General features: G+C 54.2%; 8 protein-coding genes across 8 annotated transcripts; 3 read left to right on the top strand and 5 right to left on the bottom strand.

Moving 5' to 3' along the window:
• Positions 1-851: 851 nt before the first annotated feature.
• On the top strand, positions 852-1,659 carry BO86DRAFT_394556 (SDR family NAD(P)-dependent oxidoreductase; the record flags this gene model as incomplete). Its single annotated transcript, XM_025673213.1, has 2 exons — positions 852-910; positions 966-1,659. 2 exons carry the CDS (start codon positions 852-854, stop codon positions 1,657-1,659), a joined length of 753 nt encoding a protein of 250 aa, XP_025532653.1.
• An 809-nt stretch (positions 1,660-2,468) lies between these two features.
• Positions 2,469-4,314, top strand: BO86DRAFT_394555 (MFS general substrate transporter; the record flags this gene model as incomplete). The annotated part of the gene is made up of 5 exons (XM_025673212.1): positions 2,469-2,673; positions 2,725-2,859; positions 2,921-3,090; positions 3,143-4,213; positions 4,282-4,314. The coding sequence occupies 5 exons, from the start codon at positions 2,469-2,471 to the stop codon at positions 4,312-4,314; spliced, it is 1,614 nt and encodes a 537-aa protein (XP_025532652.1).
• Positions 4,315-5,041: 727 nt separating this feature from the next.
• Positions 5,042-6,435, bottom strand: BO86DRAFT_428514 (alpha-hydroxy acid oxidase; the record flags this gene model as incomplete). The annotated part of the gene is made up of 7 exons (XM_025675592.1): positions 5,042-5,132; positions 5,201-5,277; positions 5,341-5,451; positions 5,539-5,669; positions 5,727-5,882; positions 5,948-6,261; positions 6,341-6,435. The coding sequence occupies 7 exons, from the start codon at positions 6,433-6,435 to the stop codon at positions 5,057-5,059; spliced, it is 960 nt and encodes a 319-aa protein (XP_025532651.1). The 3' UTR covers positions 5,042-5,056.
• A 1,074-nt stretch (positions 6,436-7,509) lies between these two features.
• On the bottom strand, positions 7,510-9,066 carry BO86DRAFT_405732 (uncharacterized protein). The gene is made up of 5 exons (XM_025674119.1): positions 8,815-9,066; positions 8,645-8,761; positions 8,390-8,580; positions 8,125-8,328; positions 7,510-8,057 (listed from the first exon to the last, which is right to left on the bottom strand). Exons 1-5 carry the CDS (start codon positions 8,962-8,964, stop codon positions 7,619-7,621), a joined length of 1,101 nt encoding a protein of 366 aa, XP_025532650.1. The 5' UTR covers positions 8,965-9,066; the 3' UTR covers positions 7,510-7,618.
• A 3,660-nt stretch (positions 9,067-12,726) lies between these two features.
• BO86DRAFT_72808 (uncharacterized protein) lies at positions 12,727-13,167 on the bottom strand. Its single transcript, XM_025677606.1, has one exon. It carries the CDS (start codon positions 13,113-13,115, stop codon positions 12,894-12,896), a length of 222 nt encoding a protein of 73 aa, XP_025532649.1. The 5' UTR covers positions 13,116-13,167; the 3' UTR covers positions 12,727-12,893.
• An 826-nt stretch (positions 13,168-13,993) lies between these two features.
• Positions 13,994-15,068, top strand: BO86DRAFT_405731 (alpha/beta fold hydrolase; the record flags this gene model as incomplete). Its single annotated transcript, XM_025674118.1, has 1 exon — positions 13,994-15,068. The coding sequence occupies exon 1, from the start codon at positions 14,118-14,120 to the stop codon at positions 15,066-15,068; it is 951 nt and encodes a 316-aa protein (XP_025532648.1). The 5' UTR covers positions 13,994-14,117.
• A 3,076-nt stretch (positions 15,069-18,144) lies between these two features.
• BO86DRAFT_72797 (FAD-dependent oxidoreductase) lies at positions 18,145-20,005 on the bottom strand. Its single transcript, XM_025677605.1, has 3 exons — positions 19,610-20,005; positions 18,746-19,555; positions 18,145-18,688 (listed from the first exon to the last, which is right to left on the bottom strand). Exons 1-3 carry the CDS (start codon positions 19,762-19,764, stop codon positions 18,391-18,393), a joined length of 1,263 nt encoding a protein of 420 aa, XP_025532647.1. The 5' UTR covers positions 19,765-20,005; the 3' UTR covers positions 18,145-18,390.
• A 5-nt stretch (positions 20,006-20,010) lies between these two features.
• BO86DRAFT_428509 (sugar porter family MFS transporter) lies at positions 20,011-22,171 on the bottom strand (the record flags this gene model as incomplete). The annotated part of the gene is made up of 5 exons (XM_025675591.1): positions 21,789-22,171; positions 21,393-21,722; positions 20,393-21,317; positions 20,113-20,331; positions 20,011-20,073 (listed from the first exon to the last, which is right to left on the bottom strand). Exons 1-5 carry the CDS (start codon positions 21,899-21,901, stop codon positions 20,011-20,013), a joined length of 1,650 nt encoding a protein of 549 aa, XP_025532646.1. The 5' UTR covers positions 21,902-22,171.
• Between the last annotated feature and the right edge of the window lie 371 nt (positions 22,172-22,542).

Below are 22,542 nucleotides of genomic sequence, written 5' to 3'. Positions count from 1 at the left end.
TTCAAATCCTCCAAGGTTCGAGGGATGAACATACCGTCGGCGTTCGGGACGGGATTGACAGTCCGATTGCTATGGTATAGATGTAGCTCTAGTCCACCAGATTCTATTCCATCAGTATGTAGATGGTGAGTTGCGCGTAGTCTTCACATACAGTCATTTTTGCCCGGTCCTGAAAGATCTCTCAAAATCTCCTTCATCGTTTCATCTAGGTCATTGTTGGCTCCACCGAGCTGAGCACGCGGAGAGTATTGGCCGTTGGGAACGACCGTTGCTGTGACACGGTATCTGTGAAACTGCTACAAGGGAGCATCATTGCGAGACGCTCTTGACGGACAAACTTGCTTAATCTTATCAGATTAGATGGTACATTACATTCTTGCGGTCCACAGACAAAGCTGAGCTGGAATACCACGGCCGAAACTCGGTGGGTGGAAACTGTTCTTTTCTGCTGACCGCCCCAAAACGGCAGAATAATGGTTAGAACAGCCGGCAAAAACTCGGCGGTAAAACTGTTCTTCTTTCGACCGCCCTAGAGCGGCAGAATAATGGGTAGAACGGCCGGTGAAAACTCGGCGACGAAACCGTTTTTCTTCTGACCGCCCCAAAACGGCAGAATAGTGGTTAAAACAGCCGGCGGAAACTCGGCGGGGAAACTGTTCTTTTCCTGACCGCTCTACAACGGCAGAATTGTGCTGGCTTTGAATTCAAGAATCAACTTATGACGTCAGTATGCTGTAAAGTGCATCCGCCCAACCAGCAGCTTTCGCTTCAATCTTTTTCAACCTTGCAGCCCACCATCCACCATTCCAGCCCCTGTTGACCCAGGCCCCCAGCACAATCATACTGGAATAATGGCAGGGACCCTTGAGGGCAAAACCGCCCTGATCACCGGCGCCGCCAGCGGAATCGGGTAAGCTTACCCCGGCCTCCCCATGTGACAGCTCACCTTATTCTCACCCCTCCAGCAAAGCCACCGCCCACAAATTGGACAGTCTCGGCGCCACCCTGATCTTATCTGATATCAACGAAGATGCCCTGCAGCAGCTCCAATCCGAGCTATCCAGCAGCCCTCGCGCCTCGTCCCACATCTACCGCCCCTGCGACGTCTCCATCAGCACAGACTGCACCCGTCTCACCCAGGCCGTGAAGTCCTCCTTCGAACGCCTCGACTTCCTGTTCAACTGCGCCGGGATCAACCCCACGAATATCCCCATCCTCGAAACCACCGAGGACTACTTCACCAAGCTGGTAGACGTCAACCTCCGCGGCACCTTCAACATGTGTCGCGCCTGCGTGCCCCTTATGCAGAAGGGATCTGTGATGGTGAATGTCTCCAGTGTGTGCGGTCTCAAGGGGTACCCGGGGTACTCGGTCTACTGTGCGACCAAGTTCGGGATTATCGGGTTCACGAAAGCGCTGGCCGCGGAGCTGGGACCCCAAGGCATTCGGGTGAATGCCGTTGCGCCGGGGCATACCAATACGCCGACGATGGTGGGGAATGTAGCTGGTGGGGATGCAAATGCGCGCATCGTCAAGGAGGTCCCGTTGGGGCGGTTGGGGGAGCCCCGTGAGGTGGCCGATGTTGTGGCCTTCTTGTTTAGTGAGGGAGCGTCGTACATGTCGGGCAGTGTGGTCGAGATCACTGGGGGCGTGGTTTAGATGTTTTATGGTTAACATTGAATGTAGATCTCTTAGAGATGAATATCTGCCCCGGGCCTTTGTGATTGCATCAAATGTATATACATCCGTGTCCGGAGAGACTGTTCCACACTGTGTTCGGCGTCATGGGGGGCTTCATGCAGCCATAGGGTCACGTGCAGATGCTCCTCAACATGCTTGTATTCGGGCCCAATCCCCACGAAGCACTGGACGCACCACGCATATGTATCACGGTGGAGGATGATGGCGCTGAGGGAGGTGGACACCATAGTGTGGCTATGTGGAGGACGGCATTGAGGAAAAGGTGATTGGCGAGTTGCAGGCAAAAAGCCACCACGTTGAAGGAGTCACGGGATGGAAACGAGAGTTGTTTGGAAGAGGCCAGGTCATCCGCTGTCACAGCGAGGGCTCGCACCGAGTGTACAGCGCCGGCAGTGATTTTCGGGGCGACAGCCTGGCCATTCCTCTCCAAGTTAAGATTGAGCTCGGGGGGATGGCACGTGGACTCGGTTAACCCCAGAGTGTGGGGGTGGCAATGCCATTTCCGCTGAACGTAGACTAGTCCCCCGAAGACCGCTCGGGGCTTGCCGACTCGGCGCCCCCGCTGCGCGCCCCGAGCGCCATCATGGCTCCCTGACTGGCAGACCCTCTTTCGTGTCCATATGAATATAACTTCTTCCCCCCAAAGGAGTAGGGTTAGCTCCATCGCTTCGGCAGAGTGGAGGAGCAGCCGGCACTGGGGAGTGTTTAAAACCCTCACCACTGCATCTTTGCAGTCATGCATCCTCCATGCATGTTCCACAACCATCATGACCGACATACTTGACAAGGACCTCGAGAAGGTGCACGTGGATTTCGTGGAGAATGTCGAGAAACCAGAACCCGCAGACCCGGTGCTGGTGGATGAGACCGGCCGCATTCAACGTCTGCCGGTGCCCAGCGATGACCCCAATGACCCCTTGAACTTTGCAGTCTGGGAGAAGACTGCCATCATCGTATGTTGCTGTTGGTTCTGTAAGTGCTCACATGGCTTTTGCTGAGGTTGTTCTTTGCTAATGAATGCAGCGATCATGTCACTGTCGGTGGTGGGAGGGTTGGGTTCGGTCCTCGATGTCTTCTTCCAGCTGTACGGGGCAGAAGGCCGCAGCACCAACCAAGTAGTCTGGCTGTCGACCTTCCCTTCCCTGTTCGTGGGCGTGGGTAAGACTTTAGTTACTGTTCTCTTGCCAATATGTTCGCAACTGTAAGCTGACTGGACCAGGAAACTACATTATCCTTCCTCTCGCCCTCGTGTGCGGCCGACGACCGATCATGCTCATCACCACTGTCGTCCTACTCGGCTCGCTCATCGGATGCGCCCTGTCGCAGAACTGGGGTCAGCACTTGGGCTTTCGTATTCTGATGGGCTTTACCACAGGCGCCACGGAGTCTGTACGTTCATCCTTTCTCCGAGCCATCGCAACAACCTCACTGACCCAACCAGCTTCTCCCCCTGATGCTCGCCGAACTGACCTTCGTCCACCAACGCGGCACCATCTACGGCATCTACTGGGCCTCTCAGAACATCATAACCAGTCTGTTGACACTAGGAAGCTCGTACGAAGTGGCCGCATTGGGCTGGCGCTGGTTCTATTGGGTTTTCGTCCTCACCGTCGGCGTTGGTCTGGTCCTCGTAGTGTTCGGCTGCTTTGAGACCCGGTATCAGCGCGGGGCGATCTTCCTGCAAAACCAAGCCGTCATCACCGACGAATACGGCGTGACGCGAGTTCTGGGCGAGGAGGAAGCGCGCGCCTGGCTCGCCGCTCAGGGCGAGACCACCGCTCCGGGGGCCGGTGTGCACCCTCCAGCCAAGAAATCCTATCGCCAAATGCTCAGCCCGTGGCCGGGCGTATCGGCACGCCCCGTGCGGACGGTCCTCAAGACCTGGTGGCAGATGGTCGAGAGCTTTAGCTCTCCCGGTGTGCTGTACGCGACGCTACTGGCCTCCGTCGTGCTCGGGGCGTCGGTAGGCGTGTCCCTGACGTACAACACGGTGCTCGAGTATAACTACGGCTGGAGTGCATCGGCGATCGGGCTGATTAATTTGGGAGGCGTGTTTGGCGGATTGGGTGGGATGTTGTACGCGGGCATCTTCGGCGACCGGTTCATCGTCTGGGCCGCCAAGCGCGCGGGCGGCGTGCATCAGCCCGAGCATCATCTGCTTCTGCTGATCGCTCCGGGTTTGCTGGCCGTCGCATCGCTCATTCTGTATGGTTTCACGGCGGATGGCAACGCCACCTGGGGCGGGCCCTTCATGGGCTGGACGCTGTACCAGGTCGCCTTCGTCTCGGTGCTTATCCGCACGACCTCCTTCGCCACGGAGGCGTGGCCCAAGAACCCGGGCCCCGCGCTAGTGACGGTCGTGGGCACGAAGAACCTGATCAGCTTCGGGGTGAGTTATGGATTGAATCCCATGGTCGCCAAGTATAGTTACCCGGCGGCGATGGGGATTTTGGCCGGTGTGGTCGGCGGTGTCTTGCTGCTGGGCGTGCCGGTATACTTCTATAACCCAAAGGTTAGTCCTGCCCTGTTTTCCCCCTCAATTGTAGTCTATTCAAACTTGGGCTAATATGCACTAAACAGTGGCGAAAACGCATGAGTGCGAAGGAGAAGTGAATCAGGTCGGGCCGTTGGTAGTCGTGCGGTTATGGTCATAGTCTTGTACTGTTCTGATAAGATATTGTTTACAAATGCGGTCGCGCTTGATATATTCTGCTTCTTGTACTTGTAGGGTGGCAGTAGTAGTAGTCATACGATCTCTTCTTCTAGGATACATTTTTTGGTGATCATACGCATAGTCTATGGACAGTACAGGATAAGACAGTTGCAATCTCCCTCTCGGGGGTCGCCGATCAGCTCTAGGGTTCCCGTCCCCCGCACCGAGCCAACCTCGGGGCTGACCGAGACCCACTGTGGCCGACGCTCTCGGGCGAGATCGGTTGAGATTTCTTCTGGGGTTTGAGCACGCAGTCTGACATCCCCCACATTCCCGAAGTTCTGAACCCCAGACTGTGTTCCCTCCCTACGGTGTACTGTGTATCGTGCGAGGTATTTTACCATAAAAGAAATCCAAAGCTGGGAACTTGAGCTCCCAAACTACACCATGCAAAGACTTCTGTTGAATGTGCTTTCTGGGCGGACTTGTGTTGGTGTGCACCAAATTTATGATCTCAATCACTTGACTCCCTGGCACCGTTTGGGGAATCGCATCCCTATCTCAAATTGCTGGCGATTAGGATTGAGTGGATTCAGCGCTGCGACTTAAGAATCACACGTGAGAGGGCTGAACAAGCGCAAACAGGTTATATCAGAGACATCATGTACAGCCCAGGAGGTACTGCTCCAGCTAGGGCTGAGACTAGAGTCTACAAAGCACCCTAATTGAATCATCGACAGCCAGGTGTGTGCGTGAGATCTCGTTGATATCATTACACCTATTGTCGACATCAGCATAGCCCACAATCTTTGCTTAGATTGGAATGACTTAGGGGGGTAATCTCACCCCGCCAACGCCATCGTCACCCGCAACTCATGCAGCAGAATCTGCACCGCCAGCTCCACCCCCTCCTGGCCTGCATACTGCTCTCATCAGCCAAAGTTAGAACAGTTCCCTAAGATGGCCATTGAGTTACGATCACTTACAGCTACCCCCCATATCGGCACCCGGCCCAAAAAGCAATACTGCGCTCCCAGCGCCAGCGCCTTGAATATATCCGATCCCCGTCGGATACCCCCGTCGATCGCGATCGGCACCTTTCCCGCCGCAATCGGGGCACATTCACGCAAGACATCGAGCGTAGTAGGAACGCCGTCGAGCTAGCATCCACCGTGATTGGAGACGATGATCCCGTCCACTTGTTGTTGGATCGCGAGAATCACGTCTTCCGGGGTGTAGAAGCCTTTCACCCAGATCTCCATGGTGGTGAGCGAGCGGAGCCAGCTGATTGCGTCGGGCCAGGATATGTTGCTATCTATTCATCGCTGATCAGCGTTTCATGCGAGATCTATGAGAGAGTGAGAAACCCCACCGTACACTAGATCAGGGAACCCGTCGCCCAATGGTTTATCAGACAGGTTAGGGTACGTGATCCCCACGGGAAGAGCGAGCTCGTTGCGCAGCTCGTTGTACCGAATTCCGAGGATGGGGTAGTCGACAGTCAGGAAGATGGCCTTGTAGCCGGCGGCTATATCAGAGCATCAGACGGCTGGATATCCCGTCTCGAAAATATCATTGTATGAAAATGACTACCTTCGGCCCTCTTGATAATCTGCACTGTATACCCCCTCTCCTTCGTAATCCCCACCTGAATCGCATACGGATTCTCCCCAGTCCCCTGAGCAACGATATCCTCCAGCGTGGTGGACGCGTAACTCGAGACCGCCATCGCAACTCCCATACGTGCAGCTGCACGGGACGTGGCGATCTTGCCGTCCAGATGTGCGAGCCTGTGTAGAGCGGTCGGCGCGAATCCCAGCGGAGCGGTGAGCTTGGCGCCGAAGAGCACGGCGGAGGTGTCAATTTCGGGGATCTTCACCAGCACGCGCGGACGGATCCCGGTAGCGCTCGTAGGCGGTGGTATTCTCGCGCAGGCTGTGTTCTTAGTCTAAATGGGAGCTGCTGCTGGGAGGGAAGGCTACTGACGTGGTCGTGTCGGTGGCGCCGTCGTTGAAGAATTCGGCGTATGGTTTGGGGAGCTTTGTTGTGGCTTCTCGCTCGAGGTCCGCGATGGATAGCATCTTGTGGGAGGGGTATGGTAGATTGGGCGCCATGGTTGTTTGTTGAGGTAATTTTCGCGCTGTTGAAGATCTTTGTGATGTGAAAAGGTTAGGTTGTGAAGGGTTGGGCTATGATATGGCCTTCCAAGCTACACAAGCTGCGAGGTGAGCAACAGCTGGGTTGGACAGATGGACTAACCATTCACATAATGTCATTCTTTCATTATTCAGTCAGTCAGCCATCTATACATATCATGGCTTATTCACACTCCGTCTACGATGACTGTTCAGTACTCTGACCTCATCCTCGAATAGGGTTAATGTCACCAAAACCTGAACCATGCTAGGCTAAGTGTAAATCCGGAGCACGAAATACAGTCTATAGTTGTTTCTCTGTAGCACTAGAACATGACCTCAAAATTATTAATTTGTGGACAGCAGGTCAACCCTTTATGTAAGACTCACATCCCTTTTGTAGCCACTGTGAAAATCTCAATCATCTCTGAGGCATTTTCTGCAACCTCACGATCAGTGATCATAGGACCCTACTCTAGTTCCAGGGACCCTGAGGCTATTGAGCTAGGGACTCGTATTCATAAGAACTAAGCATGCAGGGCTGATGCCTGACAAATACCTCTGGACGCCAGTCATGTGACCATTCCAGAACTGGCGTAGTGGCGGGGGAGCACCAGCCCTGTTTAGGGCTGACTATGCTCGACTCAGGAAGCATGACTCGGAGAGTGAGCATAGACAATTCAAAGTCTTGCGGTCTGGAGCACTTCAGCTGAAGATTAACATGGCCGGTATTCCGATTAGTGATCGTTGGTGGCAATGTTTCACTGCTCGGGCCGGGTCACGACCCATGGCAGAAACCTCATGATCAATCAAGCTTGGTTTGGGGGTGGTGAGAACGTTTCCGTGGGCAAATATGTGCAAACAGAGTCTCAAACCTGGCGAATGAGATGCATGTGATCGGACCTGCAGTAGCTTGACTACCTAGCAGTACTTCTTAGATGTTTTCTGCTCGTATAAGCATCCGTTGATAGGTAGGCAAGCGCAAGACGCAACGGCCAACCTACACCCTATACACCACCACATCTCTTTTCGTGTGATTATGAAGACGTAAGGAGATTAGATTATAACGATCGGATAAGTCAGAAAGCCGCCCTTGCCAAACCCTCAACTCCAACCCAACCCATAATGCTCAGTCGTAAGCCACGATCACCTGCCGGCTGACGACAATATCGGCCTCGCCGGGACTCTGCCCGCCCTCGAGAATTTGCCTCTCACTATCGCCATCGCTGAAGCTGCGACGGCCGTGCTCTGCAACGGTGCTCGTGGTGACGTGGTTGGGGTTCTTGCCGTGCTCGGCCAGCTCGTAGGTGCGCGAGAACACGCCTCCGCCCGTGTGGTGCGAACTGTGGCCGTAACCCGGGGACCGGTTGTAGTTCTTGTAGTCGGAGGTCTTGCGGTCACGCAAGATGCGGAACAAAGGGCGGAGGGTGGCGATGTTGCCGACGATCATTCCCAGCGCGTTCTCTGCGAACCCCCAGATCACCACGTTCGCCACGCCGAAGAGGTAGTCCGATTGCGAGGTGAGCGCGACGGTGTACTTGAGACGGACGCAGGCGGATAGCGAGGCACTATACAAGAAGAACGAACAGTTAGATGGTTGTGCGTGCAGTGAAGGACAGAGAGTGGTGTATATACAAGATACCCAGGCCCATCAAGCCGACGATCGAGATCTTGGTGTTGCGGTTGATCTGGACATTCCAGAGGAGGGGCACGGGCAGTAAAGCCGTCACCCAGTCGGTCAAAATGTTCACAGCCGTGCAGGCGTAGTACACATCGGCGAGGACGTAGGACGGTTGGCAGTGTCCTCCGTTCTTTAGGGCTTCGTCATCCCAGGCGGCACTGCGGCGCGGTCAGTTTCCTTGCCCATTGAATCCAACAAGCAGAAGTCACGGGCACATACTTGACAGGGATGCAGTTAATCAGAATGAAGATCAACGCGATGATGTTCATGGTCACAAACGTCGCAATGACCACATACTGAATGTAGAGGTAAGCCTTGCGCCCCTCCGCGACTCGGATCAACATCCAGCTGATACTCAGTTTGATCGGGATAATGGCAGAGCAGTAGCCGACCTCGAAGATGAGGAAGAACTGGAGACCTCGTTAGCGTCCAGCTGCTTGACTTCACCCTGATGGGGTCAGCGGAACTCCATACCTTCTTTCCATCAGCCGAATACTTCACGTTTCCCGGCTCCGCTAGCCGCCATTGATGAATTCCAATCCCGTTGAATGCACCTCCTACACAGCCTGCTACCAACACAGCGAACGGCACCTTTCATCCAACCGATCAGCTCAGGTTCAAGTTCCAAGGGGCAGGCGACCTACCAAGGCGACGGACATGATCCAGTCTTCCATCCCCCATGACTTCCGGGTCAACCGGCAGTATACTCGGGCTCCATAAGTCAGCAGTGCCAGGGTCGTCAACATAATGACACTACCGGCCACCGACGGGGCCGCATCGGCGTAGATGGCCATGACGTTGAAGTCGTCGCGGAATATGGTCGAAAGTCAGCCCTGCGTTGGTGCTGTCAAGGACACATGGGGGAGATACAAAGCTGAAATTCAAGTCAATATGGGGAGGGTGGGCAGAGGGGGGAGAAATGTGGACATGGGTGGGGTGATAGTAAGGATATAATAAGTTGATTAACTCAATCAGAAGGGTCCTTGCAGCGGGAAACCTTTTTGATTGCAGGCCTACGACCCTAACAAAAGTCGAGGTTAGACTGCCCACATCATTGCCCCTTCGAGGCAATCGGACGGGCCACGAGACGAGGGGTGGGTTTGTGAATCGTGACAGTCGGCTTCCCCTCCGCCCCTCTATCATGATATTCCGGTGCTCCACGGCACGTCGGAATACGAGTCTGTCTCCCCTGGAGTCTCTCTCCGCAGAGAAAACCCTAAGAGATCGCCAGTTTAGGCTGTCAACGCGAGCAGACTTTCGTCAACAGAGTCGTAGTCATCCACTTGGACTCTCCACCCCAACCACTGACAGGGAGAAGGAGTGGCGCCTCTGATTTGCTTTCAGCGGACGGATCCCATCCGCGACAAATCAGGACGAGTCATGTTGCCCCCCCACCCTAACCCTAGAGAACATCATCATCGCCCGCCATCTAGAACTTTCACCACTGTTCGGTAAATCCTAAATCCTTATTTGGCAGTTCAATGACAATTATTATGGGCGGGGAGGAAACTCTTTTTACAATAATCGTTGCTTGCCAAGTTCTTCTCTCCAAGCGAGATAACAATCCGCATTCTACTAGTAGTTCGAGAACCAGCCCCCCAGCCTACCCAGCCTCGTGTCTACAGTTAGTGCCGTTAGTGCCAATAACCCACGAGGGGGAATTTCCTTGGTCGCATGCATGCATGCATGGATTCTGGAAAGAGAACCAAACTCCCGGGTCCTTTAGGACCGGGGAAAATCGACCAAAATGGAAAATAAACATGCCCTGGGAGTCCCCACTTTTGGGGGCCACGTCTATGCCGTGCTGGGACAAAACTAGGCTAAGTAGCCCATTCGAAACACTACCACCGGCTTTTCTCGGCCTGTCATGACTCGCTTTCAGGCAGTTCTCTCTCGCCTTCCCAATGTTAATCCAGTTTAAGCTAGCACGGTTGCAGTTGTATGGTGGACTAGGCCGCCCACCTCCACCGCGTGCGACCGAGCGCAAGCTGGCCGCCAGCTTGCCAGTTGCCACCCCCCCCCCATCGGGCGCGCCCGCCTGCGAACCCTCCCACAACGGAAGTTCGCCGCAGCGAGGTTATCGTGAGCCAAATAGATTAAATTCTGGTTCGTGCCATTAGCTAACTGCTAACTATGCAGCTGTCGCTGTAGCTGTAAGTGTTTCCAGTGCTTTGAAACATCACTCCGTCAAAATTCGCTGTTCTAAGAATATTACCGACTGACCCCCCCCCCTGGCCGCAACGCCGGCTTCCTTGGTCGTCGATCTCGGGGAAGACATTCCTTCGCGTCGTTAGCACGCCACACTAGCCACGACTTTCGCTGCAGGGGGAGCCTAGCGTGCTTGCCACCACGAGCGACTCGACGAGTGTGGTTCAGGGGGGTAGAGAGGGCTTGGTATCAGTGTACAGCATAGCCAGCACAGTCGTGACCACGGGATGATGCCATTATGGTGATGGCCCAGATCGGCGTGGCGGGTCGGATATGACCGAGAAATTGCCACTGAGCACGCGAAGGATGACTCAGTGGAATAAATCATGGATCAGTTATGCTCCGTCGGCACAGAAGACTGTGTAGACTATGCATAGACTTTGATGGCTTTCGCTCTTCCATGTCATTCAGAAACCTTAACGGAACGGCTTCCGAGATATGGAGAGAATTCTAACGATTTGCCGGCAATCCTCTTCGACACTAGCATACTTTCGCCAATCTGCTTAATTCTTCGCGCGGCAAACTCACCAGACGTCTATTGAAACAACTATTCGCATGGGACGGGTAGATCTCTACGCACCGTCTGCACTGATAACACCCCGAGAGGAACACATATAAATAGAAGCAATCAATTTGTCCTGCGCACAGAGCAGATGCTTGAATCACCTGTAACATGTGGACAATCCCGGCGATAGATGATTTGTATCATGATGAGTGATTCAACGGATAATCCATTAAATTCCTCCTGCTCTTGACAAGCGCACCGGCAGCAGCCGAGCCACAGATCAAACCTTCTGCAAAACTTTCTAGTAAGATATACGAATTATGGGCTTCTTGGCTGTGCAGAAGACCGATCTGGTCCGGGTGAAGACAATAGCTGCAGCGGCAGCCACTGCTGGACCGTGGGAATGGTGGCGCGCAAACCTTACTTCTATCTTTGCGGGGGCTCCAAGATCTTGGGAGATTTAGACAAGAATATTCGGTCAGCGATTTGGAGGTTTAGACGACTGGACAGATTCGGGATTCTGGGCATTGAGGTCAAGTGACTCGGCCAAGCCCTGAGAGAGGATGCTGGGAAATTCTGGTTGACAGGACTTTCCCCCTCAGTCGCTCACTTTGTTAACTCGGTCAGCATTTACTCGACTGGCCGAGGTTGTGCACATATATGACTAATTATGCAGAGATGCTAATTATCACTATGCAGGCATGTCCTTGACAGTCTTTACCCCTTGGCGCTGATCCCCCCAACTGCTCGGACGATGACATCTCCGCGGGCCTGCCGCGCCTGCTGCAACCCACCAGTGAACAAGTCCTCGAGTCTGGAGGAACTTGGTTGACCAACGGAGCTGTGCAACAAACCGCCAACGGAATTCAGTTTTCCGTATCAAGTGGACCAGCAGATTTCCAAGGTGAGCAAACGAAGTTATACGTGTAGCATGCTGACCCCACTAGAACAACCAACACCTTAGACTATTCACTCTTGAACAGTCCCAGTCTCCTATTTCCGACGCCCCGCGACAACAGCCCCTGGCATATCCGTCTACAGGAAAACAATTCCTTGCTCTGAATCTCTCCGATGTATCCATAATGCGTAATCGGGCGCTGAGGGCTGCGTCGTGATGAGTCGGGCTCAAACACGCGAGTCCCGGGCGTTGAGAGAGTGGACCCGCTGGCCGGCAAACAGTCACGACTCGACTCAGTGCAGGGAAAGGTGCCGATCCTCGGATATTTTCCCAGGCAGGGCAAGGATGGGCGCTGCCTGCCCTCAACGGGGATCTGCAATTTTCCTCCACCTTCAATCTCCGCTTATTTTAGAGCGTACATCCTCATCTCGGACGGGGAACAGGAACTCGACGGAACTCGACGAGAATCAAGCGGATGACCCTCGGTTACTCGGTTGAGTGGGGGTGACGGAAGATGTGAAGGGTCCGACATTGAAGGGAGAGCGCTCCTCGACTGCATTTGATCATGTTTTATTGGAAATCGTCTGGGACATTGTTGCTGTTGTTCGCTTAATCTACGAATCCGCGTCCTTGTGTTGCGACATGTCTGCTCGACAAATGCGACCGTTGCGGTTGGGTCGGCTGTTGCTGTCAATTGCAGTTCGAGCCGGTGGCCACATAGCGAGGGTTTGAAGGTTTGCAACGGAGGTTTGATGAGCGTGCGGTGCACATTATCCATGTTATCGGCTTGTCTTGTCTTGCGGAAGTCAAATGTCCAGCGATGGTAGCATTTTCGTCTGCTAGTTCCTTCATGGCCGACGTTCGCACAACTCAGTCATTCGGCAGTTCAGCTTCGGGGATCTCAATCGCACCCACCACCCCAGCGTTGTGAAAAAAAGAGGCAGCCTGGTGGACCACGCTCAAACCATTAACCATGACACTTCCTCAATACCAGTGCTTTTGCAAGAGCTGACACAAAATAGTCACCGAGGACAATGAAGATTTGAGGGGATACGTTTTCACAAAATTGCACACGGGCTTAACCGGCTCAGTGCTCGCCATTCAACTCTCGGTTATTGGAAAGAATGATCAGCTTCAGATGAGAGGCCATGTCTGATAACTGCGACCCTTCCTGGGATCCCAGATTTCCAGACTTGCCGACTGAACAACATTTCTCGCCCCAATGCGACCGACAGCAGGGCAAGAGAAACGAAAACCACGCATGTCAGAATCATGAGCAGGTCCGGCCGGTAGCAGCCGAAGAGCAGATTTGCAACCCGGGTGGTATGTCGCATCTCGCTTAAGATGAACTCTTTTCCTAGGTTAGTGCTATTTAGTTGAGCCACCACGATGCAAAATGCCTGCCCTGATCCTTTGGGACAATGTATCTGGTACGATGTAAGTGAACCGATCTTGTCGACGCCTTTGTCGCACGCACACTGCAATGCCTCTGAACTCCCCGAGCTTCAAGTTCCCTTTAACCATTTGTGACCCATACTATGACACGTAATCCTGGAAAACCTGAGCCCACGATGTTTCAAGCACAGCCACATTGAAATAGAATCCCAATAGATACAGTACCGTAGTCTGATTTGACCACGGAGAGGTGATCTATACAAATATCCCCATGCGCGCTTACCACCATGCCACTCGACCGAAACCATTGGATCCCACCTCAAAACACATAACCCACCCTAGCCGCATCTTGATGGATGAGGGGTTCATGCTCCGGGCTGCGCACCAGGGGCACCCGTGCAGATTTGCGAGTCGTTGGCGTGGCGTTGTACCTTACCTTTTTCCGACAGGTGTCTTTCTATCTACCCCATCGGATCATCCTTCAGTCAAATGGTCTCTGTTGGCTGATTTGTCGCATTCACATTGAGCTGAGCTGCGCGATGCCCTGGCAATCAGCCCTAATCTCCTTGGGTCGGTCTGCCCGCTGCCTCGACACTTTGCAAATTACAGCCTCACAATGTAAGCATCGTGCGACTGCCTAGTGTCAAAAACCCAGGAAAAGAAAACGAAGGAATAGCTTAATATGAGCTAGTATAGTGATTGTGCAAAATTAGTGGTCAGCTCGTCTGTTAGCATCAGCCCGTCAGCACCCCTCCTTTTGCGCGCCCCCACTTCAGCCTCACCGATACAAACAACGGCTATAAATCCCCTCAATTCTCAATTAGCCACCGGGCACAGGAAACAATATTTTTTGAGTAGGCCTACATTCTTGTTGTTCCTCATTGTGCTTCTACACCTTCTGTCACCTTTTGTCACCAAAGGCAAAAAACGTTCCTCCCAAAATGGCCGACGTAGAATTTCTCGCCCTTGCCACCAAACCCTCGGCGCAGCTGGCTTATACCTTCCAAGCTCCCGAAGGAACATCCACCAAGCCCGTCCTGGTGGTCTTTGTGAACGGGCTCGGTCTTCCGCAAGCCTTCTGGCAGCCTGTCATTGCTCAATTAAAACCCCTTCGCCAAGGCAGCAGCCCGGCCTTCCTGACATACGACCGCTTCGGCCAAGGCCAGACGACCGACCGCGATCCCGCAGACGCCGGCGCCGAGGATCCCACCCACGGCCACGACTGCCTGGCCGCCGTGCAGGATCTCCGCCAGCTGCTTGCGCAGATCACCGCCAACAAGCTGGGCGTCGCCGATGTGGACTCCGTCTCGCTCGTGCTGGTAGGGAATTCGATCGGCTGCGCGCTGGCCCGGCTCTACGCGCAGGAATATCCCGGCACCGTCGCCGCGCTCTTGTTGCTAGACAGCGTCCTCGCCAACTCGGACTTCATTTCCATCTTTCCCGACCCCGACGCCTCGGACTTCGACCCGGCTAGCATCGCCCCGATCCCCACTGAGGCCATTCGCGCCGTGCGGGCTGGCGTCCGCCGCGTCTTTCACCCCGACGTCGGCAGCAAGGAGGGTCTCAGCCGGCGGAACCTGCGCGAGCTGCTGCCTGCCAGTGACGGCCCGCAGCTGCACGGCCCCGAGGGTCACGGACCCTATGTGACGGTCGTGGGCCACGACTTCGATGCTTTCGCGGAGGAGTCGGCCAAGATGGGCCCACCTAAACCGGTCACGAACCGTTTCGTCAACCCCTACTGGCACCGCTACAACGAGGGGTTGGTCAAGATCACCGAGGCCGAGTACAGCAAGGGCCCTTTGATTGCACCGAACGCGGGTCACTTTGTGCAAAAGGATAACCCGGAATTTGTGGTCCAGGAGTTGAATGAACTGTTGGAGAAGGTGCTGTAGGATTTAGATTGGTTACGAGAGCGTCTTGAATTATGAACATTAATATTCCTCCACCCCCCCCCCGGTTATTTTGGGTTGCTTCTATGTGCGGCTTATTATTGTGTAGTCACCAATTAAGCTGAGTGAGTACGATTTGTATCGACGGTGGTTTGCTTGTGACTATGACAGCAACTGGGATGATACGAGTCAGACTGTATGGTTGGGTTGAGTCCGAGACCGGCCATTATGATCCTGGCCCGTTTCTACTTTACCGCTAACCTATAGCTATGCAGCCGCTAAATAAGCACTAGGGTAAAAACAAGCTGTATTTCTCGTATTGTTGCACGAACGTTCTGCGAAGGGGTTGATACATTGATTCTATCTATCAAGACAAATCTAGCGATGGTGTACAAGAAAACGGCCAACAGACCTTGAGAACTCCAGAGCGATATATACTTGGCAGGTATCCCATATCCCGTCAGGCAAGAGAGCGAGGAACGATAATTCTAGTCAACAGCATACCCGAATAGTCGTATCAACAGGGAAATGCTTCAGCAATCATGTAACATACATATTAACATCTTCGAAGCAGGTGATTCCTCATTCTGTGTTGCCTTTGAAGAACTACATTAATGCTTCTAGTATTTGCTGAGAGTAGGCTGAAGCCCCCCCGGCTTGACATCATCCTACCGCTAACATAGTTCCCAAACTCGCCGGTCCCTGTCGTAAACGCGCTGCGGGCTGCCTGGGTCATACGTCAAGGTCCAGAGGGTTGAGCTGTCTAATATATCTGATTTGGACAATGGTGCATTCGTGCGCAACTGCGGCTGACAGCTCGCTTGGCGGGAGAGTTATAGACCAAGTGGAGACAAATACGGCCACAGACCCATCAAATCCATGCTCGTATCGAGGACGTCACCCATAAGATATCGACCATGTGAGATTTTCACAAATAAGACATTCAACCACGAATATCGGGACTAGCTCCCCAGGGGCATGAAAGGGCCTGTGCTGAATGCGATAAAGCTTGTTGCCCCTCTTGGTTTTACGGAGTACCCAGGCAGCCTGCAGGATCAACGCTACGGAGGCGCCCCCACCTTGGCCAGGTACGCGCTTATGCAGAAGCCATGAGCGAACAACTCCTGTGACTGGCGGTTTGAGGAGGGGTCATTCACAGACTCAATTTCTGATATATGTGAATCGCTGATTGAGCTCTTTACTAACAGATATACATGCCTGGGTCAGACCATACGTATCAAAGTGGAATATTCACATAAATGATGACCCAGTGCCATAATTCTGCTGCGAGTGAATGTTAGGTATTGTACAGGACTTGCCTGCGCCGTTGAACTTCCCAGCTTCATCCAGGCAGTTCCTTCCACATCTTAGCAGCCCCGTGTCTGTCCGGCGTCTCATCAGACCATCTTCTTCAACTTCATCTTCTATCAGGAGAGCTTATCCCTTACTGCTGGGAGTTGCCTACCATCCAAGTCTGGCTTTCAAATGGCGGGCGTCCTCGAACATTTCGAGTAGATGCCAGACTGGAAAGGCAAACCCTGTACAAAGCTTCAACGCTGCGTGCAAACTGTCCCGAAATTTAGAGGAGGATATTAAGGCTTCCATTCAAAAGATCGCCCCAACAATCACCACGCCCTTAGCCAACGATAGTGTTCAATGTGTAAGAAAAAGAAGAAAAAGGACCATATTGAAGAGAGTTGCCCGCAACACCTCCGTGAAGAATGAAAGAAGTCTTCAGTGGGTGCCACTGATACATTGAGCTCAGATCAACAATTAATCATGATGTGCTTGATAGCCAGAAGAAGCGAGGCAGAGAATCATTAAAACCAAACACAAGACGGAAGAAAACGGCCAGAGGAGCAAGAAGAAGATGGAGGAAAGAAAAAGAAAAGGACCTGGATGGTTGCCTTGGCTTTTGTCGGTGCCATTGGTCATATTTGATGACATGATCAGGGCATGTATTCTTCGAGCTCTTCAACCATGACTTGAGTCTCTAAGGTATAGCTGTGCCCTTTCCGGGTCTATGCGCCCGAACCTTTTTGCGAACCTCTGGCTCGCTTGACCCTTGCGGCTGGTTGCACGCAGTCCTTCCAATCATTGTTTGGGGCAACGTCAACCGACGGTACGAAGTCACATCTTCCTCTCTTTCTCGTCGGACAAGGTAAAGCCAACATGCATACCTTCGTGTCTAGTTTCAATGACCTTGATATGGCGTGCCCAACGAGCGGGACGAAAGATTGACTGCGTTACATTAGGGTACAGCCCCTGTTGCGGTGAGATCACTTATGTTTTGGTCGGAGGATATCAGCATTTCTAATCAGGGTCTCGACAACAGGTACCTCATTCCCGCCACAGGCAGTAGACTGTCGTTACAGCGGCTCGCCACATCATATGAAAGAGGGTAGCAAGCGGGACACTGATCTCAATCCAGGGGCAGTTGCCTACAAGCTGTGGTTGCCAGGCCCTGCGTTCATCTACGTGCCGGAGTATCGCGTGCATCTCTTGCTCTTGCTGGTATTGTATGGCGCAACAAGTGTACACTTGTCGCTCCATGCCGGTGGGCGATGGGCTCTTTAATAACAACACATATAACTTTTTGGATCACTGGATCTCTACATGTCTAGATGGATTCCACTAAAGTTGGACTGAAATTGTGTAATTTAAACTATGCAAACACGCTCTGGTTGATTCATTTCCAGGCTTAGTTTGTCAACTGCATCAATGATGAGCTACCGTCTCTCGGGTTTATGCTGATTTTCACCATCCAATAATTCCTGGAAAAGCGACTTTTCAATTTCTTGCACATCTGACTCCTCGCCGTGAATTTACCTAGGCGACGTTCAATATCCCCACAAATAAACGGACATACAAACCATCTTTTCAAGCTCTACTAGAACAACCTGCACAATTTTTACCTGCGCGTGTGGATACAGCAAACGGGGGAGCCTCCCCCAGACAGGAAACATCACAGCACATCATGGATAGTATTACAGGCCCTTCAAAGCCGTCCACAGGCCCATGAAAGATTCGGCTTTCCTACCTCAATCACGTTTCCGCACCAACCCTTGGTGTTTCTTTGGCTGCTGAGGATCCACACTCTCGATGAAGAATTCGCGAAGCCTGCGTCGTTACGATATGTGCCCATCCAAACCTTGTCGATGAGAGCTCGCCGGTAATGCAAGGTTGGGATTGACGCCTTCGACATAGCGCGAGGGTGCTCTCAGGTTTGGAAGAGACAAGATTGTATCGCCGTCTCAGCTGATTGTTGGCAGGGGTGACGAACAGGGCCTTTGCCAAAGCGATGCCATAGTGGCCATCGCTAGATCTAGAAAGGCTCCCGCAGCAACCGGTCGAAGTTCTCCATCAAGGTGTCCGAATCCTTCCACGCTGCTGTGATGCGAGCATCCCGTTCGCGACACTTGGTCCGCCCGCCCACAACCACCCGCTGCTCGCCCTGCCGTCGCGCCTCTTTTACTAATGTTGATGTTCGTGGTTGACGGCGCTGTGCGAAGGTTCGGAATATCTCGACCAGGTCCCCATCACCTAGCTGATGGGTCTTCGCATCAGTCGTCGAGCTTAGCTGGAGGTCTGGGAGAAGATGTGAAAGGTGATAGCAGTCCTCCCTGGGTACAACTTGTCAGCCTGACTGAGTCCTCTTTTGATCCTTAGCCCATACGTACAGCGCCTGGTTCGCCCCCTGCCCGATATGCGGACTGGTGGGATGCGCAGCATCGCCGACCAACACGCACCGGCGTGAATGCCACTGCTCCGCCGTCAGCTCCTCCCGATCGAACAAGCCGTACTTGATCAGACGTTCTGCATCCGTAACTAGCTGTTGAACCGCGGGCTCGAATCCCGCCAAGTGAGCCTGCAGTTCGCCGCGCCGCGCCGCGAGGTCCTCTGCACCGGACAGCCTCCACGTTTCCGGCTGTTCATTCGCGTCCGGTAGCGTCACCGCCCAGGAGGTATGTGTCTTGGAGACCGGATACGCGATGACATGAATGCCCGCGCCGTACCAGTTGCTCATCTGCCTTCCTCGGTCGTGCAGATTCGACGGAGTGGGTGAGATGCCCGCGGTCTGGGTTAAGCCCGTGAACATCGGAGGGCCCTCCTCGCCGTCGTGGTGGTTTCGGAGAATCTCCCCCCGGGAAGCAGCCTTGATGCCATCGCATCCCACGAGGAACGAGCCAGTCGCTGACTGCCCGTTGGTGAATCGGGCCGTGACGGAATCCGCGTGCTCCTCGATGCGGAGCAATTCCCATCCCTCGCGGACTCCGATTCCCTGGTCCAGGAGCAGGTTCTTGAGCCGGAGATTCAGCTCGGAGCGTCGGGTGCCAACGGCTGAAAAGCCGTATCGCGTCTTGAATTCCTCAGCCAGGGTCGAAGACGCGAGGGTTCGGCCGTCGGGCGTGCCGTGCCAGAATCCGCGCAGCGGTTGGAAGTCCTGCTCGAGGGACTCAGCTATACCTAGGAGACCGAGGACCTTCATTCTGGGAGGTTGTTAGTAGGGTCGAAATTGGGATCAGAGTGGCAGCGTGGCTAACCCGTTTGGCTGGATGAGCAGCGATGCGCCCGCGTCGCCGAGCACGCCGACCTTCTCGAACACAATGGGCGCATAGCCTCGTCGTTTGAGCAAAATGGCCAGCACGGGGCCGGCAATCCCACAGCCGATGATTAGTGCGGTTGGTGATGTGACCATGGTGTTCTCCCCTCAGCGAATTGATTCTTTTGTCAGATTTGCGACCGTGGTTTCTTATATAGAGACGGGGGTGGGGCCAAGTGCTGTAATGTTCGGAGTTCCCGCGGAGCATCCGCGGAGCGTCCGCTGCCTTTGCCCTTCTTGAAGTTATCGTTCGGATAAAAGGCATTGGAGCAGGTACAAGCCAAATTTCATTCGATAGACATAACTGCGTTACATTTGACCCCCAGCATTACCAGACTATGCTCATGCCCTTTCCTCCTGACGGACGGACGACTTCTCCTCCTCGATATACATGCTGCCCAGCTTCTCGACCGCCGTGGCGTGATCCAGCTGGTCCAGACCCACATCGCTCCGCGCCTGCGCCAGTAGAATGGCATCCTGCTCGCCCGTCCGACTGTTGAACACCCGATCCATATCCTCCAAAGTTGCGCCCTTGGTCTCGGGGAGACAGAACCACACCCAAACTATTCCGGCAGCCAGGAAGACGGCGAAGAAGATATACGTGCCCCAAGCCCAGGCGGAGAGCATGGGCGGAACGAAGAACGCCACCGCAAAATTGTTGAGCTACCCCTCTGGTCAGCATAAACCGTCTATCGAACAAATCGAGGGAAGAGGAGGGACGTACCCAGTTACTTGACGCTCCGAATGATGCCCCCTTAGCACGGATGGAGAGAGGAAAGATCTCCGAGACTAGAGTCCACGACGCCGGGCCCCAGGTCGCCCCGAACGCTCCCACATACACCCAGATGAATGCCACCGCCGTCCAGCCCGCAGCCGGATGGCCCGGCCAGTCGTGCCGGAACTTGGCGACAATCACTCCGGCAATAATCATGGCGATGAACATGACCGTCGACCCCAGCAGGAGCATGGGCTTGCGGCCAACGCGGTCGATGACCAGCATGGCGGGGATGGTGCACACGAAGAACACCACCCCCGTGACGCCAGTTGCCAGCAGTGCTGAGGTACCGCTCGTCAAGCCCAGACTTTGAAAGACATTCGACGCGTAGTAAATGATGGCGTCAATTCCTGACCATTGCTGGAAGAACATGACGAGCCACGCCATGGCGACGCGTTTGAAGTTGTCCCAGGTGCGCACGATGTTATAGTACTGCGCAAACTCGCGCGCCAGGACGCTCTGCTTCTCGCGCTCGGCGAGATGCGGGAAGGTCCGCGCGAACGCCCGCTGCTCGAAGAGACATTCAGCCTTGATTTCCTTGTATTCGTGTTCCACTGCGGGGTGATCGGCGGGGAGCTTGCGGAGGTAGGCCAGCGTTCGTCGGGCTTCGTCATCGCGGCCTTGCTTCACGAGCCAGCGCGGTGAGAACGGCAGCCACCAGATGCCCAGAGCCAGGCATGCCGCGGGGATGCCCTGGATGATTGAGGGGAGGCGCCAGGCCAGGTCGGATTGGTGTTCCCCCGTGCCCCCGATGTTGTTGCTGCCGTAGCCGCACCAGAACGAGAGCATGATTCCGAGGATGGTAGCGAACTGATAGAAGGAGACCATGAAGCCGCGGAGTTGGGGGGAGGACAATTCGGCGTTGTAGAGCGGTCTGTGGTCGAAATGGTTGCACGTTAGCTGGGTGGACAAGTTGTTCGATAGCAGAAAAGCAGAAATGACCACTCACCCAACACCACTGAAGGTCCCGACGCCCAGCCCCGTGAAGAAGCGGCCCGCATACAGCAGGGCGGGGTTGTGGTAGGTCGCACCGCAGTAGAGGTAGCTGCCCAGTACCACCCAGCAGCAGGCCGAGAACATGGTGTACTTGCGCGAGAAGACCTCGCCCAGGATTCCCGCCGAGAGCGAGCCCACAATGCCCCCCAGTTGCAGCACGGAGGTGAGCCACCCCGTGGCGCTGGACGAGGCGACCACCGTTGGGAAGTTGTCCTTAAAGCGGTACATGACGAGGGATTGGCCCAGGACACCCTGCTGGTAGCCATATTCGAATCCACCAAATCTGGGAGACCACGTGTCAGTGTCTTGTCTCTTCGGAATGAATTCGATGGGGGTGGTGGTGGCTCACGAGGCGAAGAAGGCAATGGCCATGAGCTTAGGGTTGTTCCGGATAATGCTCCATCGCGTCTCTGGTATGGGATCCTCCCACTCCCCACGGCCTTCAACGTTCGAAGAGCGCATGATCAGCGGCAAGTATGTTCACAGCGGATGCGACCGATCAGATTGATAAGAGGTAGCCAGAGCATCTGCGTCTGCGACAGCGGCAGTCACAGGGGTTTTATGCTCCGGGAACGGAAGCATCCCCCACAGTTGCGGTCTGGGGAAGCCGCACAGACAACCCCAGATCCAGCGATGAACATGACGCCTGTACTATCCTGTACTATCCTGTCCACAATGTGGTCAGGCCATTTTACGCGGGGGGTAGAGTAAGCGTTTACAGTTTCCCCTCCCTGAAACGCACGATTTGAGGGGTTAAATCTGTTTTGGAGCGGCTAGCCACGGCCTTCCCTTCTGATTGTCTCCGTGATTAGTCAATCTCCCCGTGGGGTGGCTGGTTTCTGCAGCTGGTAGTGCGGGGGTGGCATTTCTCTCTCTCTTGGGTCGTCTAGACGAGATGCCCCACTTGAGAGACCACAGGGTGACATCGCGGGAGGGAGAGGGGAGAGGAGAGGAGTCCATATGATCTGGCACTTGCGCATGTGGTTTTCTGATGAGATGTTTGGTGGAAGCGCTCAGGATGGTGCAATTGATGAGGAACTATGATGTCTTGTGGTGTGGAAAGTGGTGGCTCTGACTGCTGTCGTCTAGGGCTGCAAATGAGA

This window comes from Aspergillus japonicus, assembly GCF_003184785.1.
Source record: "Aspergillus japonicus CBS 114.51 unplaced genomic scaffold BO86scaffold_2, whole genome shotgun sequence".
NCBI classification, from domain to species: domain Eukaryota; kingdom Fungi; phylum Ascomycota; class Eurotiomycetes; order Eurotiales; family Aspergillaceae; genus Aspergillus; species Aspergillus japonicus.
This window is presented reverse-complemented; position numbering and strand designations above follow the sequence as displayed.

What these genes read in the sequence shown, in the direction of transcription:
- BO86DRAFT_72797 (XM_025677605.1), bottom strand. Translation starts at nt 19,764, where the DNA reads ATGGTCACATCACCAACCGCACTAATCATCGGCTGTGGGATTGCCGGC. An exon ending in CTGCTCATCCAGCCAAACGG is followed by an intron (nt 19,556 to 19,609) that starts GTTAGCCACGCT and finishes ACAACCTCCCAG; the next exon opens with AATGAAGGTCCTCGGTCTCC. An exon ending in CAGGGGGCGAACCAGGCGCT is followed by an intron (nt 18,689 to 18,745) that starts GTACGTATGGGC and finishes AGTTGTACCCAG; the next exon opens with GGAGGACTGCTATCACCTTT.
- BO86DRAFT_405732 (XM_025674119.1), bottom strand. Translation starts at nt 8,964, where the DNA reads ATGGCCATCTACGCCGATGCGGCCCCGTCGGTGGCCGGTAGTGTCATT. An exon ending in GGATCATGTCCGTCGCCTTG is followed by an intron (nt 8,762 to 8,814) that starts GTAGGTCGCCTG and finishes GTTGGATGAAAG; the next exon opens with GTGCCGTTCGCTGTGTTGGT. An exon ending in ATTCGGCTGATGGAAAGAAG is followed by an intron (nt 8,581 to 8,644) that starts GTATGGAGTTCC and finishes CGAGGTCTCCAG; the next exon opens with TTCTTCCTCATCTTCGAGGT.
- BO86DRAFT_72808 (XM_025677606.1), bottom strand. Translation starts at nt 13,115, where the DNA reads ATGCGACATACCACCCGGGTTGCAAATCTGCTCTTCGGCTGCTACCGG.